General features: G+C 41.5%; 3 protein-coding genes across 4 annotated transcripts in view; 2 read left to right on the top strand and 1 right to left on the bottom strand.

Moving 5' to 3' along the window:
• The window catches only part of LOC145893904 (uncharacterized protein C3orf26 homolog), a 38,820-nt gene extending 28,764 nt beyond the window's left edge, over positions 1-10,056 (top strand). The window contains exons 7-8 of the mRNA XM_082982299.1: positions 9,658-9,746; positions 9,943-10,056. Coding sequence (XP_082838425.1) covers positions 9,658-9,746; positions 9,943-10,026 — 173 coding nt within the window. The 3' untranslated portion in view covers positions 10,027-10,056. The remainder of the gene's footprint in view (positions 1-9,657; positions 9,747-9,942) is intronic.
• LOC145893902 (uncharacterized) lies at positions 1,819-9,510 on the top strand. Of its 2 annotated transcripts, none has more exons than XM_082982295.1 (8): positions 1,819-2,269; positions 2,994-3,116; positions 4,198-4,320; positions 6,080-6,360; positions 6,874-7,673; positions 7,856-8,095; positions 8,469-8,587; positions 8,839-9,510. In XM_082982295.1, exons 1-8 carry the CDS (start codon positions 1,985-1,987, stop codon positions 9,097-9,099), a joined length of 2,232 nt encoding a protein of 743 aa, XP_082838421.1. In that variant the 5' UTR covers positions 1,819-1,984; the 3' UTR covers positions 9,100-9,510. The 2 variants fall into 2 exon arrangements, with proteins under 2 accessions (XP_082838421.1, XP_082838420.1); XM_082982294.1 differs by having other exon boundaries at positions 8,836-9,510.
• A 279-nt stretch (positions 10,057-10,335) lies between the features above and the next one.
• LOC145893824 (eukaryotic translation initiation factor 5B-like) lies at positions 10,336-14,076 on the bottom strand. The gene has a single exon (XM_082982183.1). It carries the CDS (start codon positions 14,044-14,046, stop codon positions 10,822-10,824), a length of 3,225 nt encoding a protein of 1,074 aa, XP_082838309.1. The 5' UTR covers positions 14,047-14,076; the 3' UTR covers positions 10,336-10,821.
• Positions 14,077-14,121: the final 45 nt, after the last annotated feature.

Here is a 14,121-nt window from a genome sequence, read left to right as displayed (position 1 = left end):
GCAGATTTGATCGTTAACTTCGTGAGGGAAACTATTCGAGGGCATCGAAAGTTTATCCTATAATGATTCGCCGACTGTCGTTAATTTACTGTGAAAATAGTAATGAAAGCGTTTTCTTTAAAGGGATTTTTTGTTGTTGTTACAAAATTTGAACATGAATGTTGCGCGATGTCAATTTTAACTTGTTGTTATCGAAATACACTTTGGTTTAAATTGTTGCTCAACATTTTTTTTAAATCGAACAGATTTTGTTGCACGTGCGACCCGGTAAGTTTTTGTCGAGCTGAAAAACTATAACTGCCGCTCACGTGAACGTTAGGTAAGACCGGGTACGATTGAAGCATAATGTCGCAAATTAGGCGCCGAGCGAGGTTCGCGCATTTTCCCTGCCATGTTAAGTGCGAAGTTTGTAAGACTGTTTTTGGAACGAACCACACACTCAATTCTTCAAGTGAACTGATTTGACCGCTTGTTTCATTTTTAACATAGAAACCCTTGTATGGCCACACTTTATTCGACTGTCTGCTATACAGCATACTGACGCATAAATTTCTTCGCTTACGTCAAACACAATCGCTCGGTGACCAAAACCGTTGATCGCTTGTCACAAAACGTGGCTTGACGCTATTCAAATCATATGTCTACCAGCTGTGTGGGTGTCAATAATTCAAGGCAGGTCAATACAATCTCCTGTGTAATCCCCAAACCGTAAACAACAAGCAAAACGTGCCCTGTTTGTGGTTGCCTGCGGATTATCCTTTTTGCCGCTCGGTGTTACATGCAGTGATTGCATGTGGTTACTATGGCCGTGTTTATTGCGATAGAAATAGGTCAAAAGAAAAATTTGCTACGATTGAAGCTTCGAAGTCGAATTCATTGCGTTATTGAATTTTACAGAAAACCTCTCATATTTTTTTGTGAAATCGAGCCATGAAAATGCATAGATTCCTGATTAGTAGAAAGATACCGCATTTGCTTTAACCTATCATTGTTGCAACGAAAGTCCGGAAAAAACACCTAATTATGCTTTCACATGACATATATGTAGTTTACTTGCGAACAACCTGCAGTCATTTTATGACTTTCACCGGAGTCTGCAAGGTTCACGCGTTATGAACTTAATTGCAATATTCTCACTCCGTTGTTCTTAACAGCGAGGATTGTGTTGTGATTTGTGATTGCGAGTTTCGCATGTGCAATGGCGTCGTTAACAACGCTACCCGTCGCGGCTTAGGGGTTTTTAGAAGTGCGTTTTTCTTCTTGAGCGCTCGCGTCTTGTAGTGAGCTCGAGCGTCAGAAAGCCCAACAGATCCAGTAGGTCCGGCAAGGCGACAGGACACAAAATGGCAGAAAGTGAATATTAATATGTTAGACTGTGCTGGACTACTTGGAGGGCATGGGTATCAGGACGATACTGTGCTAGGCATACATAGGTTTCAATGAGACGAAAGTGTTTTGAGAACAATACAAAAGAACTTTTCGGTCAGTGTGAGTTTAATTTTTTTTTATTTACTGAATAGAAGTAACGTCAACAACTTTTGGCTTTTTTACGAATAAAAAAAATCAGAAGAGTAGTAAAAAATGTTTCGTGCACTAAAGCGTTTGACCTAAAAACACAACAACAGCATTAGCATTCTAAAAAGGTTAAGACAGATCAGTTTCAAACAGAAACTTTCTCAGACATCAATGGAAAGGCAGACAGGAAGTATGTAAGTATTCCCGCAGGATGATACAGGGGGTGGTGTTTACATTCAACGCTAAAGTGCCATTTAATTAGACGGGGCCGCGCAGTTTACAGCGTTTGATACAATGGTGCGAATTGCACCCAGTATTTTGTAATCAATGTTTCCCCGCCATTTAATTAAAACTCGTTACCTTCTCCCACAAGACCAGGAACTGCTTATCACAACATACTGTAAGAATAAACTACAAAAGTAAGCAAAGTGCAAAGAATTCTGGGAGAATAACAGCTATATACTCAACGATGTTGAAGATCTGCTTACATGCATTCGCGTTCGGGATTTTGACCATGTGTGTAAAGGCTGAAACGCGATGGTGTCCTACCGTAGTATTCGACCCCCAAATCACCAGTGATGGATGGGTTCAATACGACGACCAAACCATGACCTGCTTGCGTTGCTCCAATACATCGGTTGGCCTGATGAACACGAATAAGTTGGACCAGTATGAATGCTGCGGAGGCGAGATTCTACCCAAAGGAGCCTGTGTGTCACGCGGTGGTGGTACCTTGTGTGCTGGCGGCGTTAAGGTTGGTTATTGCTTTTGTCTGCGAGTTTAAGGCCGTAACTTTATTTCAGTTAAACTAACGAATTTCGACCGTACAGTTGTATATTATGCATAGTTGACAGAAAATTGTGGCAAAGTTTAGTATTTTATCAACCTTTACTTTACATTAATATGCACGAAGACATGTGGATAACTGACCGAAACTTTACCACGTGCCCACACACAGTAAAAAGGTCGGCAGTTGGCGGGGTTCCTATTGTGTGGTTTACGATAATGCGTCGATCGCGACGGATTACATCGGGACAACCTGCAATTTCCCCATTATGCGGTGTGACCGATTTGATTTTACGCCTGTAGCAAACACCTTTTACTTGTGCACCTGCAAGAATATGACACGCAATTCGATATATATTTCCAGCTACAGTTATTTTTGTTACCTTAATGTCGACATTGTTATCGGCGTTCAAAACAAGACAAACAAATTATTTTCGGCTTTTTAAAATTAAATGCACAAATTGTCTTGTTCATTGCTACGTCGCTATGTCCTGCTATACAATATGGCGTAGGTGTGTTTCATGTATGGCATGCGAACCACCAACCGCCTGCAGAACGGAACCTTAAGCAACTTAATGTTTTCACCGCTCGCATATGTTTTGATGTGTATGGTCGCTGTTACGTATCCGCCTTCCTAATGCATATCGCTATAAACAGTTTGATTCCAATTAACCCATTACCGTTCATTACAGTGCGACGGAATTAAGCAGTGTCCAGATGGCCAGGACGAGATCGGCTGCAACGTTTGCAACCAAACAACACAGTTCACTTGCAATCAACACGCCGACTCCAAACCCTGTATTGGAACAGACAAGGTTCATTTTAATGCTATTAGATTTTGAGTGATTAAATGTATCCCTATTTCGTTAGCGAACAAACAGGTTTTATACAACTGAAAAAATTCTGGTTTAGACTTTTGAATTTAAGGGTGTACGAGAATGTGTTGCCCGGTTGTTTTAGTGAATCTAAATACAGCTAGCAGAAATGTGGTAATTATTTGGTTTAAAAATAGCGAAATGTGATCTAACGTTGGGAGTGCTAAAAAATGTTTTAAAACGTTGCCTCCGAATTGGGTTTGATTGCCATATCGCCACGAGTATTCCCATAAACCCCACATAAATCGACTAAGTGGCATGCGGAAAGTGGTCAATACAGATTGCACTGACCACTTTGTCCGGCTTGTGCGATTTGTCCCTAATCTAGGCGGTATTTGGGTTAATGTGCTTGATCATGCTTCCATGGGGAACTGTTACATGACGGCGAATTTCGCCCGCGTTAGCAACGCAACTGCCCGCAACGCCATTCATTATTTATTCAGTTACGCTTCCGGTGCTCACTTACTTGCACGCGCTCCGTTTCCGTTATGATGGTAATTAATGTATGATCGTCTTCCGTCCGATCATTTTACATCCCATCGTTGGAACTATCACATCTCATATCAACCAACAGGAAAACCAAATTGGTTTTATTTGCGAAATAAAACAATACTTGTAACCTATAACTTTGTGGGTTTTCATAACCACGATCTGCTTATTTTCCTTGTGAATAGTTAGGTTTTTTAATGCGCAATTGCGAAGTTACGGGGCTTTCAGCGACGTTGACTTTCGTCTTTTTCAAAAATTAAATCCGTTTTGTAAATGTTCGTTTGATTTATGTTTTGTTACAAACGATGAGCTCACTTTATGGTTCACAAGTTCATTATATTGCACACAACGCTATTTTTAACCGTTCATTGTCAACTAAAGAAGCCGCCGCGACGATTTGCACAATATTATTCATCTTTAATTGGGAGCCAAAATAAAGCACTACGTCTGTAGAAACCGCGTAAATTGTGTTGTGGTATCGCGTAGGCGTATAAGATTGTACTCCTAATTATTGTGTTACCCGTGTGTGCAGGTGTGTGACGGTACAAAGGACTGTGCCGAGGGACTGGATGAAACCGGGTGCGAATGGCACGGAGGGTGGTGCGACGGCTTCTTGTGTGGAAAACCTCACGAACGATGCATACCAAAGTCTCAGGTACATTGACTTCGGGCCTGCTGGAAATCAGTGTTTTCTTTACTGCCGATCTCGGTTTTTTGGGGGGTGTCTCACAAACTATATTTCGTCGGTTTACTTCGTTGAACCAGCGTTTAGCTCGATTTATATCAAGAAAACAACAGCAATTTTCACTTGAAATGAAAAAAAGATATCAACTGACTATGTCCATTGTGTCATATTTGGGATTTTATGAAATTGACGGGACGATGACGGTGTGATAGTGAAAGTAGGAAAAAGCATTGTATTTTACAGCATTGTATCGTCAGCACCCCTGACATTTCTCTACGCCTTGAACGAATTAAATTTCCTGGTACGAATTACGGACGTGTGTCACTTGCGCATTGTCTCGCCATAAAACGACTTCGACGGTCGTAAAATCGTACTCGGGTCGTTGCAAGGTGTTTCTACATCTATGCATGTCATCGCTCCAACGATTGATAACATCCGCTTGGGTTGGTCTCATCTACCATGCCAGAACAAGTTGCAGGACATTCGATCGCCGACATTTTGCAATGAACGTTTTGTTCTTAGGCGTTGTCGCGAAAAAATGGTACCATGAACGATGTACTTTCCGCATTGGTTTAACCTTTGTGAAATACGTGATGCAATACGCTTTGAAAGCATGACATGCCTTTATGTAAATTCGACGTGATTTAGGGTCTTGTGAATTAAAATTGACCCGGCGAACTTCGGAGAAAACTATGTGGGCTTTCTTCCCATGCTGATACCATTAGTTAACGTGTTTTGGTCTCTGGCCATACTCCTATATTTGGCGTCACGATTATACAAGGCGAGTTTTTTTTTCATTTTTTCCAAGTGGCTGATATGCGTTTTTTTTTGCCTGGTCAGTTGGTTAAATATTTGGCTTGATTTAATCCATAGCTACACGCAAGCCCAGTTTTTGCAATTACTTACTGATCCTCCCGGCCAGTTAAGCCTTATATGAGTTAAGAGAAAAAAAACTTTTCCCGTTTGACTTTGTACCCTATTGGTTCGTTAGGCAAACTGCCCTTCACGATTTGCAAAACATTTCATTTTTTTGCAACAACCCCAGCGAGTAAAATCCCCCAGACATCAACTATTTAGTTCACTTATCAGGTCACTGAACTGATATCCCATCATGGCGTCGTAAATTCCGCTCACGCGTCGCATTCATGCCAGTTTATGGCACTTGTGTCTGGCTCCAAGGACCTCGACCCAATTGTCTGCGCCAGATTCGACCTTGCGTATGACATCCGAGTGTCTCTGTGTCTTTGTTGCCATTGGAGGGAATCCACTGTCCTAGATGCTCCTTGACGCGATGACCTTGCGCTCTATTTTTTAAGTGTGTGGTTTCAATTCAGTATGTACGTTATAGCGCTCTGTGGCCAGTGAGTGCGCTGGAAAAATTTAACTTGGTCGTGCGCAAGCATGTGCTGAACATAATAGTATGTTTTTAGCATCACTTTTCAAAAACTAACCCACAATTTCCTTTTTTTCCAAAAGAAGATTTTGTTGTGATATTTACCATGTAATTTCTAAGAGTCAGTATGCGAGTTAACAGGACACATTTTTATCTTCATTTCTGTATTCTTTTGCTTATGTTATCAATTACGTTATCATTTGTTGCAATATTTCGTAGTCTGTTACTTTTCGGAACAATATTTCCACATTCTCTTTCCATTTTATGGCAAAGACCTTATTTTAGTTGTGGTCCAGCAACTGCTTAAAGCATTGCATAATCATTCTTTGTTTCTAGGTTTGCGACGGAACCAAGCAGTGCGTCGACGGCTCGGACGAGTACAACTGTCGCTACTGCTTCATGCAATTTCGCTGTTCGGTTTACCAGCGGGCTGACAGTTTGACGCCGATTCTTCCGAATTCTGCAAACACAACTACCGCGCAATGCATCGGATCTTTCCGGGTGTGCGACGGCGTGCGCGACTGCAATAATTCAATCGACGAGTCGGGCTGTTACCGCTGGATGGAGTGGTCGACGTGGAGCGCTTGTTTCAAACCATTTGTGTGCACACGTACAAGGTGAAGTGGCTTGTAATACTTATCATGGAGAAGTTTAGGCCAGCACGATATAAAAGTATATGGAAACATTTTGTTCTACATGTTTTGCCGAGAAAAGTTTGTATGTTTGAAAGCGTCTATAAATATAAACCAAAAGAGCAGATGGTCGCTTAAATGGGTAATTCGTAATATTAAAAAATAGAAAGACTGAAAATAGGTTTTATACTAAACTGTTCGTCGCCACTGTGTTTCTTTTATGCTTTGAAGAAGCCTAGTCGTTCGTACAGGCGAAATGTCAGAAAAACACAATCTTTTTTAAACAAAGGTTTATATTTGTTGTTTTTTCACCTGATAAACAGACAATTTTTTATTCATCATGTACAAGCAAATTGTTTGACCACGGTCAAGTGACCAAAAAATATTATGCTTCAACTAAATGGCATTGTTGCGTATCTGCAGTTAAAACAAAGCAGGACTTTCATGCATTGAATTTCTGGCCCTGTGTGGTTGCTAACTCATCGCATCTTTTTACAGACAGCGCAGTTGCGTTAACAAGTTTGGCTCCGAGGTTTTCCCTTCAAGCTGTTACGACGTTGAAGACTACCATGATCCAAACGGCAAAAGCGGCAAAGAAAGCGAAGCCGGGATCTGCCCGGAATGTATTTCCACCATTGCTGTTCCCACCACATCTACAACCTCCCGTATAACCGCTTCCCCGGCTGTTGAAACCAGTGCCACGACCTCCCCTTCAACTAGTTCCATTGGTAGTCTGACATCTCACCTACTTTCCGCCTCCACTGCTCTTGGCAGTAGCACAACTAACTCTCTGAAAACTTCCACATCATCCAATGTTGTTACATCCTCTTTAACAAACTCCCCGTCAACTGTTTCTGAGACTTTTACAAGCAGTTTTCCAAGCGACCCTTCGACCTCTTTGTCATCTTCAGCTCTTACCGAAAGTTTAACAACCTCCCCGTCAACCTCCGCCACGGCTGTTTCCGATATCATCACAACTTCCCCGGAGAAGTCCACTGCTCTTCCAACAATCGCAGACACCTCTATGAGAACATCGGGTTCGTCTAGCGTGTCCACAAACTCTCCTTCGACATCCAGCACAGCTGTTACAACCAGTGCTCAAACATCCACCGCTCTTCCAACCAGCTCCCCAACCTCCCCACATGCTTCTAGCACCGACATTGCAAGTGCCACACCTCCCCAACATACAACTGAAAAAGGTTCCACTCCTTCGCCTACGTCATCATCAGTTTCTGCATCATCGGCGACCACAACGCTGCATACGCGAACGGATTCCCCGCCTACTGATACTTCATCCGGTAAGAAAATTAAACCGTGGATAAGGTTTGAAAGTTGCTTTGCAAAGCGTAAATGTTTAAAGACGTCAAGTATTTATCTCAAAGTTAAAAAACTGTAAAAAGCAAACATCGGCGTGTTTTCTATACAATCGCACTTGCAGAAGCCCATAAATTGCTTTGAACTAAAACCCTTTTTCTTTCAGGGGACGGAACAACTAGCTTTCCACCTTCCGATGTACCCTTAACCGAAAGCCAGTCGTCCGTGACCGAGTGGCACAACGTCACGAGCAACGTCACCGAAGCCACCACGTCACCGCGCAGGCCTCTATCGGCTGTCATCAGCCTTTCTCTCATCATATCTATAGTGGTTGTGTCTGCTCTGATTCTGATGGCTGTGATCTGTTCCTTGGTGTTCTGTTGCTCCGAACAAAGACGAAAGAGAGGTATAAAAAATGCATTAAAAATCTTCGTCGATTTCCGTCTTTTGCTGTAATGCTTTTGTGTAGTATTAAACACTTCCCTTCGTTTTTCATTTCACACCAGAGTTGCGCGACGTGGATTGGACGGCTTAGTCATTTGACATTTTTTTTCTCAACTAAATTTTTCAATTTCCTATTTATCCGAGTAGTTTTTATTTGCTTGTTTATTCAAACAAGTCTGCATTGTAAAAAAGCTACTTGTGCGTTTCCCAAAGTCGCGCAGCTTTGATATCTGAAATACCATAAAGAAGCTTCAAGGCAAAGATACGCCATAGACTGTGGGAAAACGTATTCCACGAAATGCGAGATGTTCAACCCCATGCAACTGTCTTTGTAGGTAAATGGGTTCCACGCAGACGTTACAAGGAAAGGCGAGAGTTTAACGTACCACAGATGTACCATGACGTTTCGCTCGAAGACGTCAGACAGGGTCAAGCTGCTCCCAACAATAAAGAGGTAAGTAGTGTGCGTTGTTGTTGACACACGAGCAAATGAAAATTTCCTGACTATAGATGTTTGTTAAGTTTTTGATGATGTTTTAAGCGAATATTCCGTGCATGGATCTCTTCCAACCGAATTCGTGTTTTTTTCGCGTTTTCGTGGCAACGTAATATGGGGTTTCTGAATTTGTTCGTTTTGAAACAATCTTCCGATCAGAAACTCTGTCGCACATTTTTAATTTTGGATACATCTCAATTTCGCAGGAGGCAAGTCCAAAGCCCATGAAATCGTTTGTTTCGCAAACGGCAGTCGACAGCGGCATCGATGAAAGCAACTCGACCACCTCGACGTTGGAACATGGAGCCACTCAGCGTACAAACCTGTCCCCTCCCTCTCATGCCAGCTCCACGCTCTCTAGCACCTCCTCCAGATCTGGAAGTGTCAGGAGCCGCGATGCGTCGGCTCTTTTCCGATCCCCATCCGATCTCCCACCTCCTCCTCCGCATCTCTGCCACAATGACGTGTGAAGGACAACAAGAGACAGTTTGGTTTTCTCCAGTTCTATTGTTCCGCTGCCGCCGGCTGCGGCGAGACTATAAGTTTAGGCGGGAAAATTTTTTTTAAGATGGCGTAAGGTGCTGAACAACCTGTTGAGGACCGTATTGTGCTTTCATATATTTTCTTATTTCGTAATCCGTTTGTCGTTTGCTTCGCTGTACAGAGTTACGCTCTTTTCTAAACGAAACTGCCGTTGTACCCTATTTTCTAATTTATTGGATTAAGTCTAGCGATTTTTCCACACCCGTTAAAATTGGCTTGCATTACTTTGATGAACATCTGCAGGATGTAAAAACTTAATCTGTTTTAAGAATGGCCGGGAGCCCATTATCACAACCACTTTGGTATTGCATGTATTTTTCGCATACCTGTTCGAACGTATTTCCTATATTTCAGTACTTGTCTTTTTGCATTTAAATAAATAAATTGTCTGCGTACGTATGTTGGAGTGTTCGTATCTCAGAGTGCGACTGTTATCTTCCCTTTGACCAGAGTTTCTAAACCACGTTTTCCGTTGTTCTTTGCAGATGCCATGACTTTGACCCACACTCAAGCTTTTATAATCGACATTAACTGGCGGGATATGAAACACAAAACTATAACCGATATTCCGGAGGTTGGTAAAATTAAATTTCGTTCACTTAAATAATAAGGAAAATTGTAACGTTCTATTTATGCCACCGATCATTACCAGTATATTTTTTCCACTAGACATGTTGCCTATAGAAAGCTATTGGAAATGGAAATGTCTCGCCCTTAGGAAAAAATGTACAATAATAACATTGGGTTTAATGTTTTTTTTTTGGTGGCAGGTTAGAAAATCGCTGATGGATTTGCTGAAGGATCACGTGATTCCTGCTTGCAAAGCTCATGATTTGCGTATTGGCCTGTTTTGAACATGTGTACATTGACCACTGTTAGCTGGACTTTGTGTATGTTGCGTCAATACACTGCCTTCAGGAAAAAAAAAACTTTTTACAAATTGAAGTTCTCATAGTTGTAGCATATGCAAAAAATTTTTAAGTTTTGGCTTAACTCTATTTGAACAGCAACTTGGCCCTTTTTTGACAGTTTTTACACCAAACATGCACCACATACAAATATGCATAAACTTTCACTTCCAGAGCTCGAATAGATTGGGCGTAAACATTGTACCCAAACACTGTCAAAACTTCTGTGCTACACAAAATAATTCCCATAACAGGTGAATTTAAATTTTTGTATGTATACCATGTTCAAACTTCGAAACATTTCACCAAAAAAGCCTCAATAAATGCAGCAAATTTGCACATCGTCTAATCAAAATGTTAACATTGCATCAGTGCTATGATACAACATGGAAGGAACAAGAATATTGTCAGTTGAAAAGGAAATCCACACATAAGGCAACACAATCCCCAAATAAATTAATTCAAAATACAGTTTCTTTGGTCCCCAAGCAGTTATACTGTGTGTATTTTTTTGCATGCACCAGAATACAAGTAGTCAACTAATTTATTAGAGAATTTTATTGAAATTTTCCCCCTTTGTTGGCACACACTATTATAATATGCATATCACCCTGTTACACATGAACCGATAAAACTGCATTTTTCTCCTGTGTCATAAACCAACAATTTCCCACAATTAATCCCACCTTCACTCTTTCGCACACACATTTCTTTTTCAGTACGCAAGAATGTGGCAAAATTTTAAAGGATTTCGAAGAGCTTTTTCAGCTCGATAGTCAACTGCCAATCATTCTTTTGCATTTCTTCGCGGAACCAGGTCTTGAGGGCGTCAATGGAATCGCGCGAAATCTTACTTACAAGCATGTCCTTCTCATCAAAATGTCGTCCAACCATTTTTGGTGCCTCACCAGGGACACCCTCAATTTTAATGCAAACCTCTTGAGGGTTTCTGGCAATTTCAATTTCTTTGTGGTTCACTTGCATACTGGTGACAATACCAAGTTTCAAAAACTCCCGATCTGGAACACAAAGTGGAGTCCCAAGCCGGAGTTGCCCCGATTCTACCTTGACGCCGACAACAATTGGGTCTCTCGATTTAAAAACACAGTTTGGAACAATTTGAACTTTGCAGGGAAAAACGGCAATTTGACGAAACTCATCTTGTTTCTGTTTAATCAGGTCTTCGCGGTGTTTCATAAAAGCGTCAAAGAGATGGTATATGATGTCAGCAGTAAAAATTTTCACTCCGACACTCTCTGCTATTTCCTGAGCATCTCTTTCCACCTTAACATCAAATGCAAGTATCACAGCCCACTGTGAATCGTGCTCAAGCATTACAGATGCTTTCACCACATCTCTTTTACAAACAGGGCCTATGCTGATACCTGCATATGGTATTTTGGACTGCTTGAGGAACTCTAAAAGCGCTTCCAATGACCCAAGTGTGGAGGCTTGGACGAATACTCCACGCTCCTTCAACTTAATGCTATTGAGGGCATCAGTCACTTCTGCTTGTACTTCTTGTTTGAGAATTTCCACCTCTTCATCATTGTATGCTGCCAGCAAAGTTGTTCCAGCCAAGGCCTTGTCCAAGTCTTTGGCTACAATTTTTACACCGTGGGCAGCCTTGATTTCATCAAACTTGTCATATGGATTTTTCACTCTGAGCTCCCGCAGTGGCTGAGGCATCAGCAAGCCCTTTACATGCGTGACTATTGGACCATCTGTCCCTGGAAGAACAATTGTTTCCCCATATTTTAACCTGCCATTGGTCAGAACAACATCAATGGTAGTTCCAAGGCCTTGAATCACCTTTACTTCCAAGACAGTGCATTGAAGGTTCTCGGAGAATGCAAGTTTTTTTGCAAGTTTGGTTTGACAGATCTGTACAACCAAAGCTATTAAGTTTCCCATACCATCTCCACTATGCGCAGAAGTAGGCACCATAGAAATCCAAGTGTCTGGGTCGTCATTTTCATGGAAGAGTTTAACGTTAAGTGATTGCTCAGCAAACTGAACAATGATCCCATTAACCTTTTGTCTAAATTCTTCCAAAACGTACTGTTTTTGTTTCCGCAAGGCAGTTGCCACATCGTTATCTGGATGCGGTTTCCATTCGTACAAACGGTCGACCTTGTTTAGTGCCACAATAAAAGGAGTTTTCTTCTTTTTCAGCAGATTGATGGACTCTATGGTCTGTGGTTCAAGGCCATGCATAATATCCACCACAAGAATGGCAATATCGCAGTTTGAAGAACCCCTGGATCTTAAGTTTCCAAATGACTCGTGGCCAGGTGTATCAATAACAAGCAAACCTGGTATTTTGATTTTTTCTCCATCAAAATTTTTTACCATTTTTGACTGAGCTTTTATAGCATAGACAGGAACATTTGTGGCACCAATTTGTTGAGTGATACCACCTGCCTCACCATCTTGCACATGGCTGTGTCGTATTTTGTCTAGGATTTTAGTCTTGCCTGTGTCAACATGGCCCAACACACACACAACTGGTGAACGCAAGTCTTCCACGGTTCGCTTACTTTCATTTTCTTCCTTTCTCTTATGCATCTTTTTAACAGCCCGCTCCCTGGAGGTCAACCCATCATCGTCACTTTCCTCACTAGATGATTCCTCTTCCTCACCATCATCCTCTTCACCATCAGAAGACTCATCATCTTCTTCTGATGCTGACTTATCTTCACTGTTAAGGGACTTAATTTCAAGATTCTCCATCTTTTCATCGAGTGTCTCCCAGTCATCCAGCTCATTTTCACTTTTATCAACTACTGGTTTTTCCTCTTTCTTTTCCTCTTCCACAATAACCTCAGGTTCCACCACTTCGGGTGTTGTGGTTTCAGATCTCTCTTCCTGTTGCATTTTAGGAGTTGTTTTCTTTTTACGTTCATATTTTGGTCGTCTTGGAGCTTCGGTTTCTTTATCCGGGACCATTCCGCTTTTTAACAACTCCTGTCTACGTAATTCTCTCCTCCTTTCCATTTCACGCTGAGCTGGTGTAAGGTACTTCCCCTCCTGCTTTAGTCTTTGAATTCTGTCCTTTTTGTCCTGCTTCTTCTTCTCTTTTCGAAGTCTCTCAGCTTCCAAGGCCTCCAAGCGTTTACGTTCCGCCTCCTCCTCTTTGCGGACTCTCTCTTCATCCTCAAGTCTTAACTTTTCCTCAGCTTCTTTCTGTTTCTGTAGCGCTTCCTTCATTGCTTTAAGCTGAGCTTTGCCAAGTCCACCCTTCCTTGGTTTCTCCGGTTCAGTTTTCTCAGGTTTCTTCTTTTTCTTTTGCTTCTTCTTGCTAGAAGCAGATTCTGTAGATTCATCTTTCACAGCAGCCGACTCATCTGCTTTTTCAGTCATGCTGCTCACCTCAGATTTGGATGCTACAGTTTCATTTTCCGATTTGGTTGGTTTAGATGTTTTCTTTTTAGTTGGAGCAGCGGGTTCCACGGGAACATTATTTTCAATGTTTGTCAGTTCATTTTGCACTTCGTCTTCCCAGTTGTCATCTTGGCGTTTTTTCTTGCCCTTTTTTTTGTTTGCCTTTTTAGGTTCTGGCTCGGTCTGTTCCACAGGAGCATCGGGATTTGCCTCCAAGTTTATAATTTCATTTTGAATTTCATCTTCCCAATTGTCATCATTTTTTTTCTTTTTGCCTTTTTTCTTGCTTTGTTTTGCAGTTTCTATAATTTTTTCCTCTGGTGCCTTGGGATCATTCAAGTTAACGATTTCATTCTGATCATCCACCACCTTTTCACCTTTCTTCTTTGAATCATTTTGTGCATTTGAAGTTGCTTCACCTTTAGGTGGTGCTTTTCCGTCAATTTCGAGGAGTTCATTTTGCACATCATCCATCCAATCATCGTCATTTCCCTTTTTCTTCCCTTTCTTCTTTGTGCCCGCAGTGTCTTCTCCTTCCACCATTACATCTTTAGCGGGATTTTTTTTGTTTTTTTTACCCATTTTGCGTTTCTTAAACACCACTAATGTTTTTCATCTACAAAATATAATAATAGAAATGAACTAAAATATACACTT

This window comes from Ascidia mentula, chromosome 3, assembly GCF_947561715.1.
Source record: "Ascidia mentula chromosome 3, kaAscMent1.1, whole genome shotgun sequence".
NCBI classification, from domain to species: domain Eukaryota; kingdom Metazoa; phylum Chordata; class Ascidiacea; order Phlebobranchia; family Ascidiidae; genus Ascidia; species Ascidia mentula.
This window is presented reverse-complemented; position numbering and strand designations above follow the sequence as displayed.